Raw genomic sequence first — 16629 nt, forward strand, 5'->3', positions numbered from 1 at the left:
CCAAAAAGACGAGCAACAGTGCTTTGGTAACTCTATGGCTGCTGTAGCGTTCAGGTTTAACCTTTAATAACAGACAGGCCTCTTCCCTCTACAGCATGTTCATCTCAGAAGAGCCAGGCTTCACAATCTGAAGTGTAACAATAAGCTTGATAGATTTTCTAAACCAGGGGTAAAAGCAGGCATACAGCAGGGGGTTGAAGCAGGAGTTGGAGTCAAACAGACATAAAACAAAGGACGCAGATGAAGCATTAACCACATTGTCCTTGCCTGTGACACTGACACAAAAATATGGAAACATGCATATTATGAACACAACTATAACAATACCTAAAGTCCAGGCTGCCTTCAACTCAGACTTTGCAGCTGTTGCGCTCACTAAACGATGGTGTGAGACGGCTGCAATGTGGGACCTCATGGCTCGAGCCTGAGCTACAGCCACAATAAATACTCTGATATACAGAACAACAATAATAGTAATAGGTAAACAGAAGTTAATAATAAAGTCCATCAGCTGGTAAATAACACTATTAGAACAAACACACTCTCCATCACAGGATTTAAACCTGCCTGGTTGTTGTATTTCATCTTTCATCCTTATGCTGGCATAGAACACAGACCAGAACCAGCACAGTAACACACACGCCTGAACTCTTTTAGGTGTGACCTCAGTGGAGTAATGCAGAGGGTGACAGATGGCCACATAACGGTCAATAGATATGAGCACCATGACTCCGGTTGACGCAGCGGAACCAAGCCAGCTTAAAACCAAATACAGAGTGCACATGTGGTCACTGAAGAGCCAGCAACCATTTACAAGATTAATTTGATGTAACATGTTGAGGCCCACTAGGAAATCTGACACAGCCAGAGAGAGAATGAGGAAGCTGGTGGAAGTATGGAGCTGCCTGTTAGAGAGACAACAAGATATGATTCCAGCAGCAAAAGCCTATAAACATATCAGCTTCATTAACGTGTGGAAATATAGGTTAGTAACAGTGAGTACTTGAAGTGTGAGATGGAGACGATGACCAGTAGGTTCAGAGTCAAAGTGAGCACAGAGATGAAGCACAGAACAGTGTAGATGAGCACAGAATGAGAGCGAGGACGCTTTGATTTCCAGCAGGAGGTGTTGAGCTGTGGGAAGCAGAGCTCAGCCTCCTCCTCCATCATCATCAGAGAGAAGCTGCTCAGTTCTGGCAGCTCTGACCAACAACCGTTTTTATAATGTATGTGTCTTTAACCCCACCTCTATCGTTCCCCACTACTGGGTCTAATATAATTATATACTATAACTATCAATGGACTGCTGGTGGTTCTGTGTATAAATACAAAACAATAAATACACAATGTATTGCTTCATATTTCACATTTGTATTTTTATTTTGTCATAATAAAAGCATATTGTGAAGAATTGGTAATGTTGGGTCCTGTTCAGGTATTATTCTAAAATTCACTTTCCATCCAAAAGCTAAAACCAAAAACAGAAAAATGTAAAGTTTTTATTTTAGTAGAATTTTATTGTTGTCTCTGCAAAGCTTGTTTGAAAAGTTTATATTTTAAATCTTCAACAGACAGTAAGTCTAATGGATGAATCCAGGGATCTAATAACAAGATAATAATTTAAAAGGCTGTTACAAAGATAGAGGTTATGGACAAATGGACCATTAAGCAGAACATCGCAGCCTGCAAAAAAAGAAATAGGGGAAAGCAGTGAAATTGACTCACAAACTGAGTGTCACAGCCACCACAAATACTTACAGTACATATACAGAACCACATTAACAGTAATTGGAATGAGACAGATAAAAATTAAACCTTTTACTTGATGAATATTTTTGCTGGTGAGCACACACGCCCTGTCACAGGACCTAAACCTGCCCAGTTGTTTGAAGCCATTTTTCATCACTATGCTGACATAGATCAAAGAATAGATACAACACAGACTTTTACTGTCACGCTGACACAAACACGTTTAGAAACACAAGCGTAGCTGCATCCACGTAGACTATTGAGCTGAAAGATTTACTGACGTTAAAGTGATACAGCCACAATACAAGTCTTTATCACACAGGCCTGACACTGAGCCACCACGAACATCTGTTCTGTTACGTTAAACACCCGCACACACTCTCAAACAGAGGATGCAGAACTGGGCAGTGGATTAACATGCGTGTTATCACCAAAAAGACGAGCAATAGTGCTCTGGTGGACACTACGGCTGCTGTGGAATTCTGGTTTAATCTAATCTCTTCCCTCTACAGCATGTTGATCTTAGAGGAGCCAGGCTTCACAATCTGAAGTGTAACAATAAGCTTGATAGATTTTCTAAACCAGGGGTAAAAGCAGGCATACAGCAGGGGGTTGAAGCAGGAGTTGGAGTCGTACAGGAATAAAAGAAATGACGCTGATGAAGCACTGACCACAGCATCCTCGCCTGTGACCGTGACACAAAAATATGGAAACATGCATATTATAAACACAACTATAACGATACCCAGAGTCCTGGCTGCCTTCAACTCAGACTTTGTAGTTGTTGCACTCACTGAACGATGGTGTGAGAAGGCTGCAATGTGGGACCTCATGGCTCGAGCCTGAGCTACAGCCACTACAAATACTCTGATATACAGAACAACAATAATAGTAATAGGAAGAAGGAATGTAATAATAAAGTCCATTAGCTGGTAAATAACACTGTTATAACAAACACACTCCCCATCACATGACTTAAACCTGCCTGGTTGTTGTAATTCATCTTTCATCCTTATGCTGACATAGACCAGAGACCAGAACCAGCACAGTAACACACACGCCTGAACTCTTTTAGGTGTGATCTTGGTGGAGTAATGCAGAGGGTGACAGATGGCCACATAACGGTCAACAGATATGAGCACCATGATTCCTGTTGATGTAGAGGGACCAAGCCAGTCTACAACAAAATATAGAGTGCACATGTGGTCATTGAAGAGCCAGCAACCATTTACAAGATTAATTTGATGTAACATGTTGAGGCCCACTAGGAAATCTGACACAGCCAGAGAGAGAATGAGGAAGTTGGTGGAAGTACGGAGCTGCCTGCGAGAGAAAGACAGCAAGATATGATTCCAGCAGCAAGAAGTCTATAAACATATCAGCTTCATTAACATGTGTGGAAATATAGGTTAGTAACATTACTTGAAGTGTGAGATGGAGACGATGACCAACAGGTTCAGAGTCAAAGTCAGCACAGAGATGAAGCACAGAACAGTGTAGATGAGCACAGAATGAGAGCGGGGACGCTTTGGTTTCCAGCAGGAGGTGTTGAGCTGTGGGAAGCAGAGCTCAGCCTCCTCCTCCATCATCATCAGAGAGAAGCTGCTGAGCTCTGGCAGCTCTGACCAACAATCTCTGTCTTAAGGTAAAGTACGTCCTTAACCCCTCCTCTGTTAAGGACACGTACCTTACCTTTATCCAGCTTGCAGCGCTCTCTAGATAATAATCCACGGTGTCGTGGCTGGTGGGTTTTTTTGTGTATATAAAACAATAAATACACATTCCTTGATATTTTAACATGCTTAGTTTATTTTGTTTTACAAAGGAGTGGCATGAAAAGTTACTTTGCTTTATTACTATATTACCATTACTCTAAATACACTTTACATCCAAAAGCTAAAAGGTAAAACAGAAAAATGCAAAGCTGTCATTTTACAGAAATCTTATTAGTGTCTCTCTAACAGAAAAGGTCAGTTTACTTTTCTATGTCTCAGTGCAGCATATTTGCCTCACAGGAGCCAGGCTTCAGAATCTGAAGTGTTAAAATTAGTTTGATAGATTTTCTAAACCAGGGGTGAAAAAGAGCATAAACCAGCGGGTTCGGGCAGGATTTAAAGTAATAAAGACATAAAACAAAAAGCTTGAGGAAGCGCTGACCACAGCGTCCATGCCTGTGACACAAAAATATGGGCAAATGCATAAAATAAACACAAGTATAACAACTCCCAGAGTCCTGGGTGCTTTGATCTCAGAATTCTTAGCTGTTACAGTCACTGAACGCAGGTGTGGGGCGGCTGCAATATGAGACCGCATAGCACGAGCCTGAGCCACAGCCACCACAAATACTCTGACATACAGAACCCCAGTAACAGTAATGGGAATCTGTAAACTGATGAATGAGATGTTATTGAGCACACACTCCCCATCGCAGGATATGAACCTGCCTGGTTGTTTAAAATCATTATTCATCACTATGTTGACAGATGAGAGAATAGATCCAACACGCGCCGCTCCAAGCCTTCAGAAAAAAACATGTTCGTAAACACGCCCGGAGCGGAGGAGAAGGGCGCACAATCACAATCTCGCCTAGAGCACCGAAACAATTGCCCCCCCCGGCACAAAATCACATTGGTGAGCCGGGGGGTAATCGCGGCTATGCGTCCCCCGATTCACCAATCACGGTCGCGTCCCAGGGGGGATTGGAGAGGTAGTGAGTAGAGGGCACTAAAGCTTGATCTCGCCTAGGGCGTCAGCTTCCGGGGATGCACCCGGGCAACGAATGACAGCACTTGAGCTCCCCAAGGCGAACCATCATTTTTTTAATAAATGCTTCTCTGAATGCGTTGATCACAGTTAATCGCAGAAAACTAATGCAGTTAATGCGATTAAAAATTAAAAACACAATATATTAGGGATAACGCTGCTGTGAACGTTTGTGGGTACAAGTCCATGTGACCTGGACAATGCATCAGTGGTGTACCGTCCTGTTCACTGATGAGTGTCGGGTCACCTTGCACAGAAATGATGGTCGTTACCATCAAGGCGAGAAAGTGAGGTCAGTGATACGCTGAGGTCAACATGGTCCCCAGGGTTAGCTTTAGTGGAGGAGGAGCAACAATCTGGGCAGGCATCACCAGTCAGCGCAATACGAATTTGGTTGATGTAGATGGCGCAGTCACTGCACGTTCTTACCTCAAAGACATCATAGAACCCATCTTCACCCCCCCAATTCCGCCAGCACTCCCGCAATTTTACTTAGTACTTAGTGGTTGCTGTTTTCCTTGCGGCCCCTTTGTGATTACTGTTTGCCTGTGGGATTCCAAAGTATTTGTAGCTATCCTCCACATCTGCTACTGTATCTTGTCTTCTGGTAGTTCTATCCCCTCAGTCCTGAATACCTTTTATTTTTCTTCTCAATGCGACCACACTTATCCAGTCCAAATGACATTCAATGTCTGCTGTATATCCTGGTGGTATGTATCAGGGAGGTGATTTCCCTTTCAATCTTGGAATACAGCTTGATGTCATCCATGTAGAGGAGGTGGCTGATGGTTGTGTTATTCCATTTTATATATATATTGTCATAGTCCGGGGCTCTGTCACGTGCATATCCTGGTTTAATTTGGCAACTTCTGGTGGTTGGTGCTACCAGGTCTTGTGCTAACGTTACTTCCCCTCATTAACCTCAGCTGTTGCCAATCGAGCACTCAGTGTTTCCATATTTAGTCACCAGCCTTACACCAGTTACGTGCCAGATCGTGAGTCATACTACAACGTTCCAGCGCTCTGGACTTTCTTACCTGTTGCTTAGCCCTTTGTTGGGAATTTCTTGCCTGAACCTTTACTTTGCCTGCTCAACCTGTTTACCAACCTGTAAACAGGTTGTGTATATACCACTCTATTCTCACCATCCGCAGGGGGTCTCATCCACTTTCCAAGCTCGGGTCCTCTACTAGAGGCCAGGGAGCTTGATGGTTCTGCGCAGTATCCTTGCTGTTCCTAGGACTGCACTTTTCTGGACTGAGATGTCGGATGTTTTTCCAGGGATCTGTTGTAGCCACTCCTCCAATTTGGGGGTCACTGACCCCAGTGCTCCGATCACCACAGGCACCACTATGGCCTTCACCTTCAAGCCTTCTCCAGTTCTTCTCTGAGCCCTTGGTATTTATCTAGTTTCTCATGTTCCTTTTTCCTGATGTTGCCATCGCTTGGTATTGCCACATCCACCACTACGGCTTTCCTCTGTTCTTGTTCAGGCTGTGCACAGGTTGGTGTGTCGCACTCTGCAGTCTTGGGCGACTGTCCTGTCTACCAGGAGTTGGTGTTTGGCTCCTCTGGTATCCTTACCAATTCTCTTCTGTGCTTCGCTCATGTATTGACCGATGTGCCCACTTATCTTAGCTGCAAAGATGCCTGACATGAGCTTCCATGTTGTGGAGAGACAGGTTACTGGCCGGTAGTTGGATGGGACTGTACCCTTTGAGGGATCCTTCATTAGCAGGATCGTTCGCCCTTTGGTTAGCCATTCAGGGTGGGTCCCATCCCTTAGCAGCTGGTTCATTTGTGGTGCCAGGCGCTCATGGATTGCAGTGAGCTTCTTTAGCCAGTAGGCATGGATCATGTCAGGGCCAGGTGCTGTCCAGTTTTTCATACCTGAGACTCTTTGTTGGATGTCTGCCACTGTGATAGTCACTGGATTCTGTTCAGGGAGGTTGCTGTGGTCTTCCCTCAGGTTCACCAGCCACTGTGCATTGCTGTTGTGTGATGCCTCCCTCTCCCATATCCCTTTCCAGTACTTTTCAGTTTCCAGCCTTGGTGGGTCTGCTCTGTTGTTATTACCCTGCCATTGAGAGTACTCTTTCGCAGAATGTGTTGCGAACAGCCGGTTTATTCGTCTGGCTTCATTATCTCTGGTGTATCTCTTTAGACGGCTGTCCAAGGTTTGTAGCCTTTGCTTGGCAGTTTAGAGTGCTTCAGGTATGGGCATCTGGCTCTTGGGGATCGATCTTTTCATTGCACCTCTCTGGGCCTCTGTCATTTGGCTCACTTCCCTCCGAGCTGCCTTGATTTTTGCCTCCAACCTTCGTTTCCATGGTGGGTATTGTTTCTTGTGGCTCCCATGGTTGCTCTTATAGCCAAGCACCTCTAGGATCACTGATGCTGAAGCGTATATCAGCTCATTGGTTTCTGTGATTGTTGTGGTAGGGATCGCTCTCAATGCTGCATTCACATCTTCCATGAGACTTTCTGATGGTACTTCTCTTAGCCGTCGTAGTTGGCTTCGGGGTTGCCTGTTCAATCTCGCCATGATCTTATCTTTTAGGTCAGTTGCTGCCTGGCTCAGCGTATTTGTGCTCATTGGGGCTTCGTACCCAATTTCCAGTTGGGAAGATGGTGGAACTTCCCCTCTGACCTGGCGTCCTGGCTCCCCCTTGCCGTAGCATTTGTGTTGTATCTCGTCAATCTCAAGCTGTGATAGCAGTTGCCGTTTGTGGATGTTGGAACACTGAGCTACTAGTTGCTTCGCCGTCAGTCTTGAATGTGGGTTTCTCCGTTCCCATTCGCTCTGCTGCTCACTCAAGATGTGGACCAACGTGCAAAAACAACCAAGGGAATGATGGCTTGCTCGCAGATGGTGAGTTTATTCAGCCCAAAAGTACAGTGCAAAAAACGAGGTGCAGTATTTACAAGTGCTCCAAAAACCTGCGGGTGCAACAAGCAAAAGAAATGATAAGGACAACTAGGTGGTTGGAAATCAAGGTGGAAATCAAAACCCAAAAGTGTAAAGTGCATGCGGTTAGTCCAGGATGTAACGGCGTAACAAGATGAGATGGTGGTGAAATGTCCAAATGCCCGCACGATTGCGTGTGCACCCGCTCTCTGCGGCCAATCAGCTGGTGCGGGTGAATCCTGGTGTGTGTGTGTGTGTGTGTGTGTGTGTGTGTGTGTGTGTGTGTGTGTGTGTGTGTGTGTGTGTGTGTGTGTGTGTGTTTCGATGTTGAATGTCCTTCCCAAGAGGTAGTACCCCTAGCTTTCCAAGGCCCACTTGATGGCCAGGCACTCCTTCTCTATTGCTAAATTGCGGGTCTCTCTCTGTAATAGCTATCGGCTTTTCTTCTCCCTTGGCCCCCTGGACCAAAACGGCTCCTAGACCCGCAGCTGACGCGTCTACTTGGACCAGGAAAGCTTGGGGGAAGTCCGGACACTGCTACAATGGGCTAGAGCACATCTTCTCCTTCAGGGCCCTAAATGCTGTTTAGTACCCCCTAACCCAGCAGATCCGTTAGGGGTGCTGCTATGGATGAACGTCCGGTACCATCCCACTAGGCCCAGAAACAACCTCACCTCCTTCTTGGTCTTCGGCCTTGGGCTCTGGCAGATGGACTCCACCTTATTGACCTGGGGTCCTAGCTCTCCATTGCCCAGATGGTACCCCAGGTAATGTGCCTCCTGTTTTGACCATTCACATTTCCCAATGTTAAGGGTCAGGCCAGCATCAGCAATCTTCTCCAGCACTCATAAAAGGTGGGACAGATGCTCCTCCCAAGAGCTATTGTGGATGACAACTTCATCCAGATAGGCAGCGGCCCATTCCTCACATCCTTATAGAACCCTTTCCATCTGCCTCTGGAACATGGCTGGAGCCCCGTACAGCCCACATGAAAGGCCGTGTAAGGCCTCAACACTGGATCCAAGGGAACCTGCGAGTAGCCCTTGCAGAGGTCCAAAGTAGTTATAAATTCGGCCTTCCACACTTGTTCCAAGAGGTCATCTACCCGTGGCATCGGGTAGGCGTGGAACTGGGATTGGGCGTTGAGCTTCCAAAAGTCGATGCAGACACGGATGGACCCGTCCTTCTTCGGGACAATCACCACTGGACTGCACCACTCGCTTGTAGGGGGCTCAATCACTCCCAGATCCTTCATCGTCTTAATCTCTTCCTTCAATGGATCCACCAAACGTTCTGGTACCCGGTATGGCCTCTGCCTGGAAGCCGTGTTATCGGTGAGGTGGATGGCATGGTGTATCAGCGCTGTTCGCCCAGGCCTCTGACAAAGCAACGCTGAAAACTAGTCTAATAGACCCTGCAACTCCTGGCACTTCATGTCGTCTAGCTGAGTCAGATCCAACAGCGACGTCTCCCTTACTGCACCTTCCACACCGTCCTCTTCCTCTTTACCCATCACCTTCCGTACCAGCATGGCTGACACAGGTTCCTTCTCCTTGAGTGTCTTGTGTTTTATGTTTAGGATTTTGCCCGTGTTACGGACAGTGCTGTGGTTTAGTTCTTACTTGTCCTGTGTTATGTATTGTGTTCATGTGAAGGTTTCTGCCCGTAGTGTACGGAGCATTTAGTGTTTAGTGAGTTAGTTTGTTTCATAGTGTTTTCCTGCATTGCTTTTAGTTTACTTCCTTTGTGTTAGAACTAGATCCTGCTGTGCAGTGAGTTTTGTTGTATTTAAATAAACCTTTAATGTTAATTATTCGACTATGTTGGGTCGTGCATTTGGGGTCTTCCCTCTCCTGTGTTTCCCTGCGACCTGGTCTGCCGGTGTCTGTGTGAGGGATTACTCTGTTTTATTAGCGTGGCGTGTCCGCGCGGTGCCGGTGGCACGTCGGCCGTGGTGCCTGAACCCTCCGCTCAGTGTGAGCGCGTTCTCCCCCCGGCTCCGTGAGAGCCGTAGTTTTCCCCGCTCGGAGCGGCTGCAGTCATTGCTCCTCTCCACCGCATCTCCTCTCCTGTCTCAGGGTTCCGTCAAGCCCCGCCGGCTTGGAAACGACGGGGGAAGTGTTTAGTAGGTTCCCTGCCAAACCCCGCCGGTTCGGAACCAACGGGGCGAGTTCGTAACAGAACACACCAACCACCCAGATCCCAGCCGACCCATAGTTTGTGTTTAGTTCGTGTTTGTTTTAGGTTAGCTAGCCAACTAAGTGTTAGTCTGTGTTAGCTTGTCTGTGTTTTGTATTCGTGCTTTTGTTTTCCTGCTCTGTTTTGTTTCGTCTTTGCACCGGAGTGTCCTCATGGCTTCGGCTGCACCAGAGCAGATCAGCCCTCGCGTCTGGGGGCTGTTTTTTGACTATGTCGGGGCTGCGTGCACCTCGTCGGCTCCCTGGGACCGGTTGTATGGATTAAATCGGTTGGACAATCTAATTGGAGTCGTGCCGCAGTTCCACGCAATTCCGGGAGTTCCGGTCACGTGGTTCCCCGCGGTACGGGAGGAGTTGGCTGCCCAGCTGGCCGGACGCTCGCCGGAGCACTGCAGTCTGGATTTTTGGCAGCGGCCAGAACAGCGGTGGAGTATTTTAATTCAGGGGCGCCAACAGACTCTCACCCGGCAGCGGTGTCTGCCGTAGCTCCGCCCACGGCTTCCGTCACTCAAATGGAGACCGTGCCCGGAGCTGTTTGTCTCTCTCCATCCGAGGCTCGGAGTATATGGAGGGAGCTGAAGGGACAGTGTGATGGATGGTGGATTTTAAACGGACTATTAAGGAACTTACCTCCTCGGAGGTGCATTTTATCGTGGCTGTTGAAAGGACAGAGAACATTGTAGCAACTTCCGGTTTGCCTGCTGCATCACGGGTCAGCTCACCTGTTCCAGCACCTCATCTGGCCTACAAGAGCAGTGTGAGGGTGGGTTTGCTTCGTGGGTTTCCAATGGCATCACCGCGTCATGTTCCTGTCGCCAAGCCACGTTTGACCTCTGAGGGCCTTGGTATTGGTCTGGAGAAGGCCACGTCCGTCCTTGGTGGTGGTCTGGTTGAGGCCACGTCTGTTCCTGGTGGTGGTCCGGTTGAGGCCACGTCTGTTCCTGGGGGTCCTGTAGAGACCACGTCTGTTCCTGGTGGTCCGGTAGAGACCACGTCCGTTCCTGGTGGTCTGGAGGAGGCCACGTCTGTTCCTGGTTGTCTGGAGGAGGCCACGTCTGTTCCTGGTGCTCTGGAGGAGGCCACGTCCGTCCTTGGTGGTGGTCCGGTGGAGGCCACGTCTGTTACTGGTGGTCTAGAGGAGGCCACGTCTGTTCCTGGTGGTCCGGAGGAGACCACGTTTGTCCTTGGTGGTGGTCCGGAGGAGGCCACATCGGTTCCCGATTACGGCGGTCCCAAGGAGGGGATTCCGCCTGTCCCTGGTGGTTGTCTGGTGGGGGCCACGTTTCGTCACGGCAGCTCCAAGGTGCGGACACCGCTGATTCCGGCATCACGCCTGGTGAGCGCCCCAGTGGCAAGGGTGCAGCAAAGAGGACTGTTCTTCCCTGCAACCCGGCGGAGGTCTGGAGCTGCATGCTTCCCTGCAGCCCGGCGGAGGTCCGGAGCTGCGTGCTGCCCTGCAGCCCGGCGGAGGTCCGGAGCGGCGTGCTTCGCTGCAGCCCAGCGGAGGCCCGGAGCTGCGTTCACGTCTGCAGTCTGCTACGGCTTGGTCTCGTCGCTTGGACTGCTGGCCTCGCCTTCGGCGTCATCAGCTGCCACGATGGCGCTGCCTCCTACACCGTCGGCCGCCACTGGATGCTACACCAAGTTACGTTTAAAGAGAGGAGAGTTATAGAAGTGGAGTTCCTTTGTTTTGATTTGATGTCCTGTCACCACGTAAGGTTTGAGTGTCTTGTGTTTTATGTTTCATGTTTAGGATTTTGCCCGTGTTACGGAGCATGTTTTGTTTAGCCTGTTAGACAGTGCTGTGGTTAGTTGTCCTGTGTTATGTATTGTGTTATATGTGTCGGTTTTTGCCCGTAGTGTACGGAGCGTTTAGTGTTTAGTGAGTTAGTTTGTTTCATAGTGTTTTCCTGCATTGCAGCGATTTTTAGTTTACTTCCTTTGTGTTAGAACTAGATCCTGCTGTGCAGTGAGTTTTGTTGTATTTAAATAAACCTTTAATGTTAATTATTTGACTGTGTTGGGTCGTGCATTTGGGGTCTTCCCTCTCCTGTGTTTCCCTGCGACCTGGTCTGCCGGTTGCGGCTAGGTGTCTGTGTGAGGGATTACTCAGTGTTTTATTAGCGTGGCGTGTCCGCGCGGTGCCGGTCCGTTCGTCTGTGGATGGTATGGGGTCACTGCCGGTACAACGGCCCATGAGCCGCGATGAAAAGTTGGTGCCTTGGTCCGTCAGGATCTCTTTAGGTATTCCCACCCGGGAGAAAAGTTGGGGCACGGACGATGTTCAGTGAAGTTGCTGTGCGCAGTGGGAAGGCTTCTGGTTATCTTGTCGTGTAGTCACTGATAACTAGTATGTAGCGTCCCGCACTGCTTTCCTCCAGCGGTCCTACAATGTCCATGGTGATCCGCCTAAACAGCTCAGAAAGCACAGGGAGAGGGTGCAATGGGGCCCTGTGTTGCCATGGCACAGCACTGGTTTTCTGACAGATTGGGCAAGAGTTGCAGTAGGTGCGAACATCAGCATACAACGTTGGCTAATGAAACCTTGAGCTAACACGTGCAAATGTTTTCTGTTGACCCAGGTGACCAGCCCACGGGACCGAGTATATTTCTAGTTCCTGCAAATTAATACCCTCAGGGTGCTCTGCAGTAACCTCTGAGGTTGGTGTGCCCAGGTACTCCTCCAGACGTTTCAGTCTGCGTAATTTTTTTGGGGCTCTGTCCCCACCCTGCAACAGACTTTCGTCCATGTCTGGCAGAGGTTGGAGTCCCGCCCTGGCTTGTGCCCGTGTAAAGGTCGGACAGATGAACTGGTAACACCAAGTCAACATTTCCAACGCTCCTCTCAGTGCTCTGTAATAAGTAACACAACACTGGCAAATCACGGCTCAAATCATGTCCTTTGGTAGACTATCCACTACAGCCACCATTAGCAAGTACGTCTGCCCTTGTACTTCCACCAGTACTTCGGCCTGCGGATACCACTTAACATCCCCTTCTCTTGGGACAGTACCCCGACAGCTTAGGTTCGCGCGTCGGGCACACAGATGCTTTATGTCCTGTCTGTTGACAGTAAAAGCACACCAGATTTTTGGGTCTTCCTCCTGGCGGATTCCGGCCTGGTGCAGAGTCTGCTGGCGTTGCACCTCCCCATTCCACCCCCGAGTTGGTGCGCCCAGTACCTGATGGTGGTTGAATGCAAGGAGTCCCGCGATGAACATTCAGGTACTGTTGAGACAGTTTCGCTGCTCCTGCTGTTTCCACTCCTGCTGTTGGCTCATGCTCGCGAACCCAGGTGCGTGTCTCTGAAATCTGAAGTCTGAATCCTACAATAGCTTCTCTGCACTGTAAAATGTAGGACAGAATTTAAAATTATCCGTATTTCCTTTTGCTCCCGGCAGAACATTTGGTTCTCAGAGCATTGGGCTACTTGTGGTACTTAGACTCTTTAAATGTAGAATGGGAGGCAAAGCTTTTGGCTACCAAGCTCCTCTCCTGTGAAACCAGCCATGATCCTTGGCTGGCTCTACCACACCACTACGTACATGGACTATTGATGGGTACTGTTGCCGGTTAGTCAAGCATTGTTTGGCATATATTGTAAGACGTGCAAAGCAACTGTCTATTGTTTATGCTTTGTAGTAGCCTCTTTTTGTTCATGCTATGCCTTGGCCAAGTTTGTTCATGTCTTAGCCACATTTGCTCATGCCTGCCATGCCTTAGCCACGTTTGTTTATGCCATGTTGCTAGCTCTTGTTTGTTCTTGCAACGCCTTATCTTACGTTTTAATAATTCTTCCTAATTTGTTTTGTTTGTTCATTATTCTGTTCATTGAGTGTTTTTTGTTGTAGTTGTATTGTGCTTAAAACGGGTTCTACCTTGATTTTTTTTTGTCTGTCTCTTGTGGCTTGAGTGTTTCTTTAATTATGTGTTTGTTTTAAATTTAAGTAACCTGCCTGTTGTGGCCTGAGAATTTTCTTTGACTTTGTTTTCTGTTGTGAGTTTAAGTATGTCTGCCAGTGGTGGCCTGAGTGTTTGAGTTTGTTTTGATGGTTGATAAAAACATGAGGTAAGTGATAGGTCCATCTCATTCACATCTAAAAGAAAAGGATGCTTCTTGAAACGCAAATGCATAACCCTGCAAAGGAGAACTGCCGCTTTCTCCCCATATTTGTGGCTCATGATACAGAAGGTGTTTGATCCTTTACAGACGGAGAGCCATCGGACAATTCTTCAGGTCTTTTGCATACAAGAATTAACTTAATGACCTCCTCTTCAGTGTAAAACTGAAAATTCATGAGATGTGCAAGTAGACCCCACCCCTACCCTTAAAACAGCGCTCGTAATTCTGATCTCAGATCAGTGACGCAAACTCAAACACCTCAAACAGTGCATGCAAACTCCGCCCACATCTGACCTGGAAACCTCGAACCTGGAAACGTAAACCTTAACGTAACTTGGGCTAGCTAGTAAAGTTAGCTAACTATTTCTCCACCGGCGCCACAGAAATGTTGTATTCAAACCGCCACACGACTCAGGTTCACCTATCCCTGGCCTCCTTCCAACACCCTACCCCTATAAGACACCTGGGGGCGGTTCCAGGTCCACTTAGACAGTCAGGCACTGACTTTTTCAACCATCCCTTCCCAATTCTTATTCTGAAAGCCCTCACGCGCTATATAAATAAAAATAAATTGAAAAAAATAAAATCCCACTGGGGGAAGTGTTTGCCTCTGGTTCTCATGGGGCGGACAGCGTTGACCCACGGTGGCCCACTCTGACCTGGGGTGCTGTCTCTGTGGCTGCTGCAGCTCTGCCTGGGGGGTTCTGTGTGGGCGGCTTGGGTCGCAACACCTGCCCTCCTGGAACTGAAGGTGCGTGGGCTCCCTGGCTGCTAGGATTCTTTCCTCTGCTTGTTGGATGGACGTAGTGGCCGAGCTCCTCACATCACCCTGGCTTTCACAAGTGGCATTCTCATGCACCAACGTCTGCCTCACCCTTTGCGTGAACAATGTTAAGCTACATGTACAGCTTTACTAACCTTGTAGTGGGACACTCAACACCTGAGCTGATAAACAGGCTTTAAACCCAACTTTAAGTATTAATGATACTTATCTCTACCAATATCAATAATGTGTAAATATGGAAATTGGGGTGTTGTATGTCATGTCTATTATTAAGTAGTATGAGATTACATATAAGAATAAAAAAAAAGAAAAAAGCATATGTGTGTGTATATGATATATATTTATATGTTTGTATGAGTGTGTGCACATACCTTAACACTATTATTGGTATTAATATTAATTTTAAAGGTAAACCACAGTACAGCAGTTGTTTAATTATAAATGTGTCAGCCTAAGGTACATCCCTACTTTGTGCCTTTTGGTTTGCTCAACTGATCTGCTTGGTTTCAGCAGCTGGTTGCACTTCCACCCCCCACCGCCCCTCCCTCACACACACACACACACACACACACACACACACACCCCAAAGCAAAAACTCAACCTGTCTGTCTTATACTGTAGATTATATATCATCTTAGAGTTCATCTCCGATCCGTTCAGTAGTTAGTTAGTTCAGTACTTAAGCACCACCTCTCACCCCAGCACCTTGCCAGATTGTCTGAGTTCATCCCATGACCAGCATTCCAGCATTGTTGAGTTTCCAGTTTCCGTGCATGACCTTGTTTGGTAATACCTTTTTGATTCTTGCCCAGCCTATGATAACCCTGCCTAGCGTGTATGACCTCTGCCTTTTTTTGACCACTTCTTTTGCCCAAGCCCTGTCGGATATCGTTTTTGCCAACCTGTGTATGACCATTGCCTGCCTGACTACGTTCTTATTCAAGCAATCTTTTACTCAAATATCACTGTGTATTTGGGTCCTTCCACCGTTGTGCCCTTGTGACAAAAGCGCGTTCTGTGTGTTCAACACCACCTCCATATCCGATGTCACAGCGATCGCCAGCTCATGCTTCCCACTCAAGGTTCGACTCCAGTTCCCATTTCTTATCACAATCCATTCTATATTTCTGCTCCAGTTTCATTCCCATCCCCAGTTCCTGCCTCGTCTCCTGCCGTCTTCCTTTGCCTCCGTCGCCAGTGTTATGGGAAAAATTGTGTCTTCCTTATTTCTATGCAGTTATTATACGATTTATGACTTGTGTTCTGCAATTAATATCTTATGTTTTGTCTTACTGTATGCATTTGACATTTCACCTAGATTGTTCAATGGTTGTCTCTGCCTGATAGACTCTCAACTCTAGCTCCCAAACCCAAGGTCGGGGAGTTGTGTCTCTGTCTGTTGAGACTTGGTGCTCCTTTCTCACAGATAGTTGGACGTCAGCGATGCAGGTGTGAGAAAGTAAAAATCTTCACACACACTGCGACAGGGAGGAGATGGTGCATGTAATTTGATTGGGCTAGACAGACATTCCACCCTAGTCGGACAGAGAAGCTAAAAGGCAGAAGCGACTTGAGGATCGTGGGCTCTTTGCATCACACCTTCGTGGTGTGTGCACTGATCTCCCCAGCTGGTTTTTGGTTTGTTGATGTGCACGATCAACATCCATGCTTTTTATTTGCTTTCCCCATTATTTTAATTTTCTTTATTATTTCAATAAATCGCACAAAAGGACAACTCTCTCACCTGCCTCCTTATGGAAAATTTCCGCCACACCAGCTCATGCTCCAGCCCTAGCATCACGGCAGTCTCCAGTCCAGGTTTTGGCTCCACCTGCTGCAGATCAGCCTTGACCTTCCTCCGCAGTAACCACTCCTCCTCTGCCCCAGCCAGCCTGAAGTCATCCGCCTCCACTGCTGCATCATCCACAGCTTTTCCGGCTGCTCCCATCTATGTTTCACAGGCTGCTCTTGCCTCTGTTTCGCTGCATCCTTATGCAACGCAACCTCAGCCTGTCACTGCTACCTCACACCCAGCCACAGCATGCTGCTGCCCCAGTCTTCCAGCCCCATCTGGCATCTGCTGCATCTGTCGCCCAGCTACGTC

The 16629-nt window shown here is 47.7% G+C and overlaps 1 protein-coding gene across 1 annotated transcript; it reads right to left on the minus strand.

Annotated features, from left to right (window-relative positions):
- Nucleotides 1-1693: 1693 nt before the first annotated feature.
- On the minus strand, nt 1694-15088 carry LOC114847752 (trace amine-associated receptor 13c-like). Its single transcript, XM_029137785.3, has 2 exons — nt 3172-15088; nt 1694-3072 (listed from the first exon to the last, which is right to left on the minus strand). The coding sequence occupies exons 1-2, from the start codon at nt 3339-3341 to the stop codon at nt 2256-2258; spliced, it is 987 nt and encodes a 328-aa protein (XP_028993618.1). The 5' UTR covers nt 3342-15088; the 3' UTR covers nt 1694-2255.
- Between the last annotated feature and the right edge of the window lie 1541 nt (nt 15089-16629).

The sequence above is a fragment of the Betta splendens genome, chromosome 21 (assembly GCF_900634795.4).
Source record: "Betta splendens chromosome 21, fBetSpl5.4, whole genome shotgun sequence".
In the NCBI taxonomy this organism is placed as follows: domain Eukaryota; kingdom Metazoa; phylum Chordata; class Actinopteri; order Anabantiformes; family Osphronemidae; genus Betta; species Betta splendens.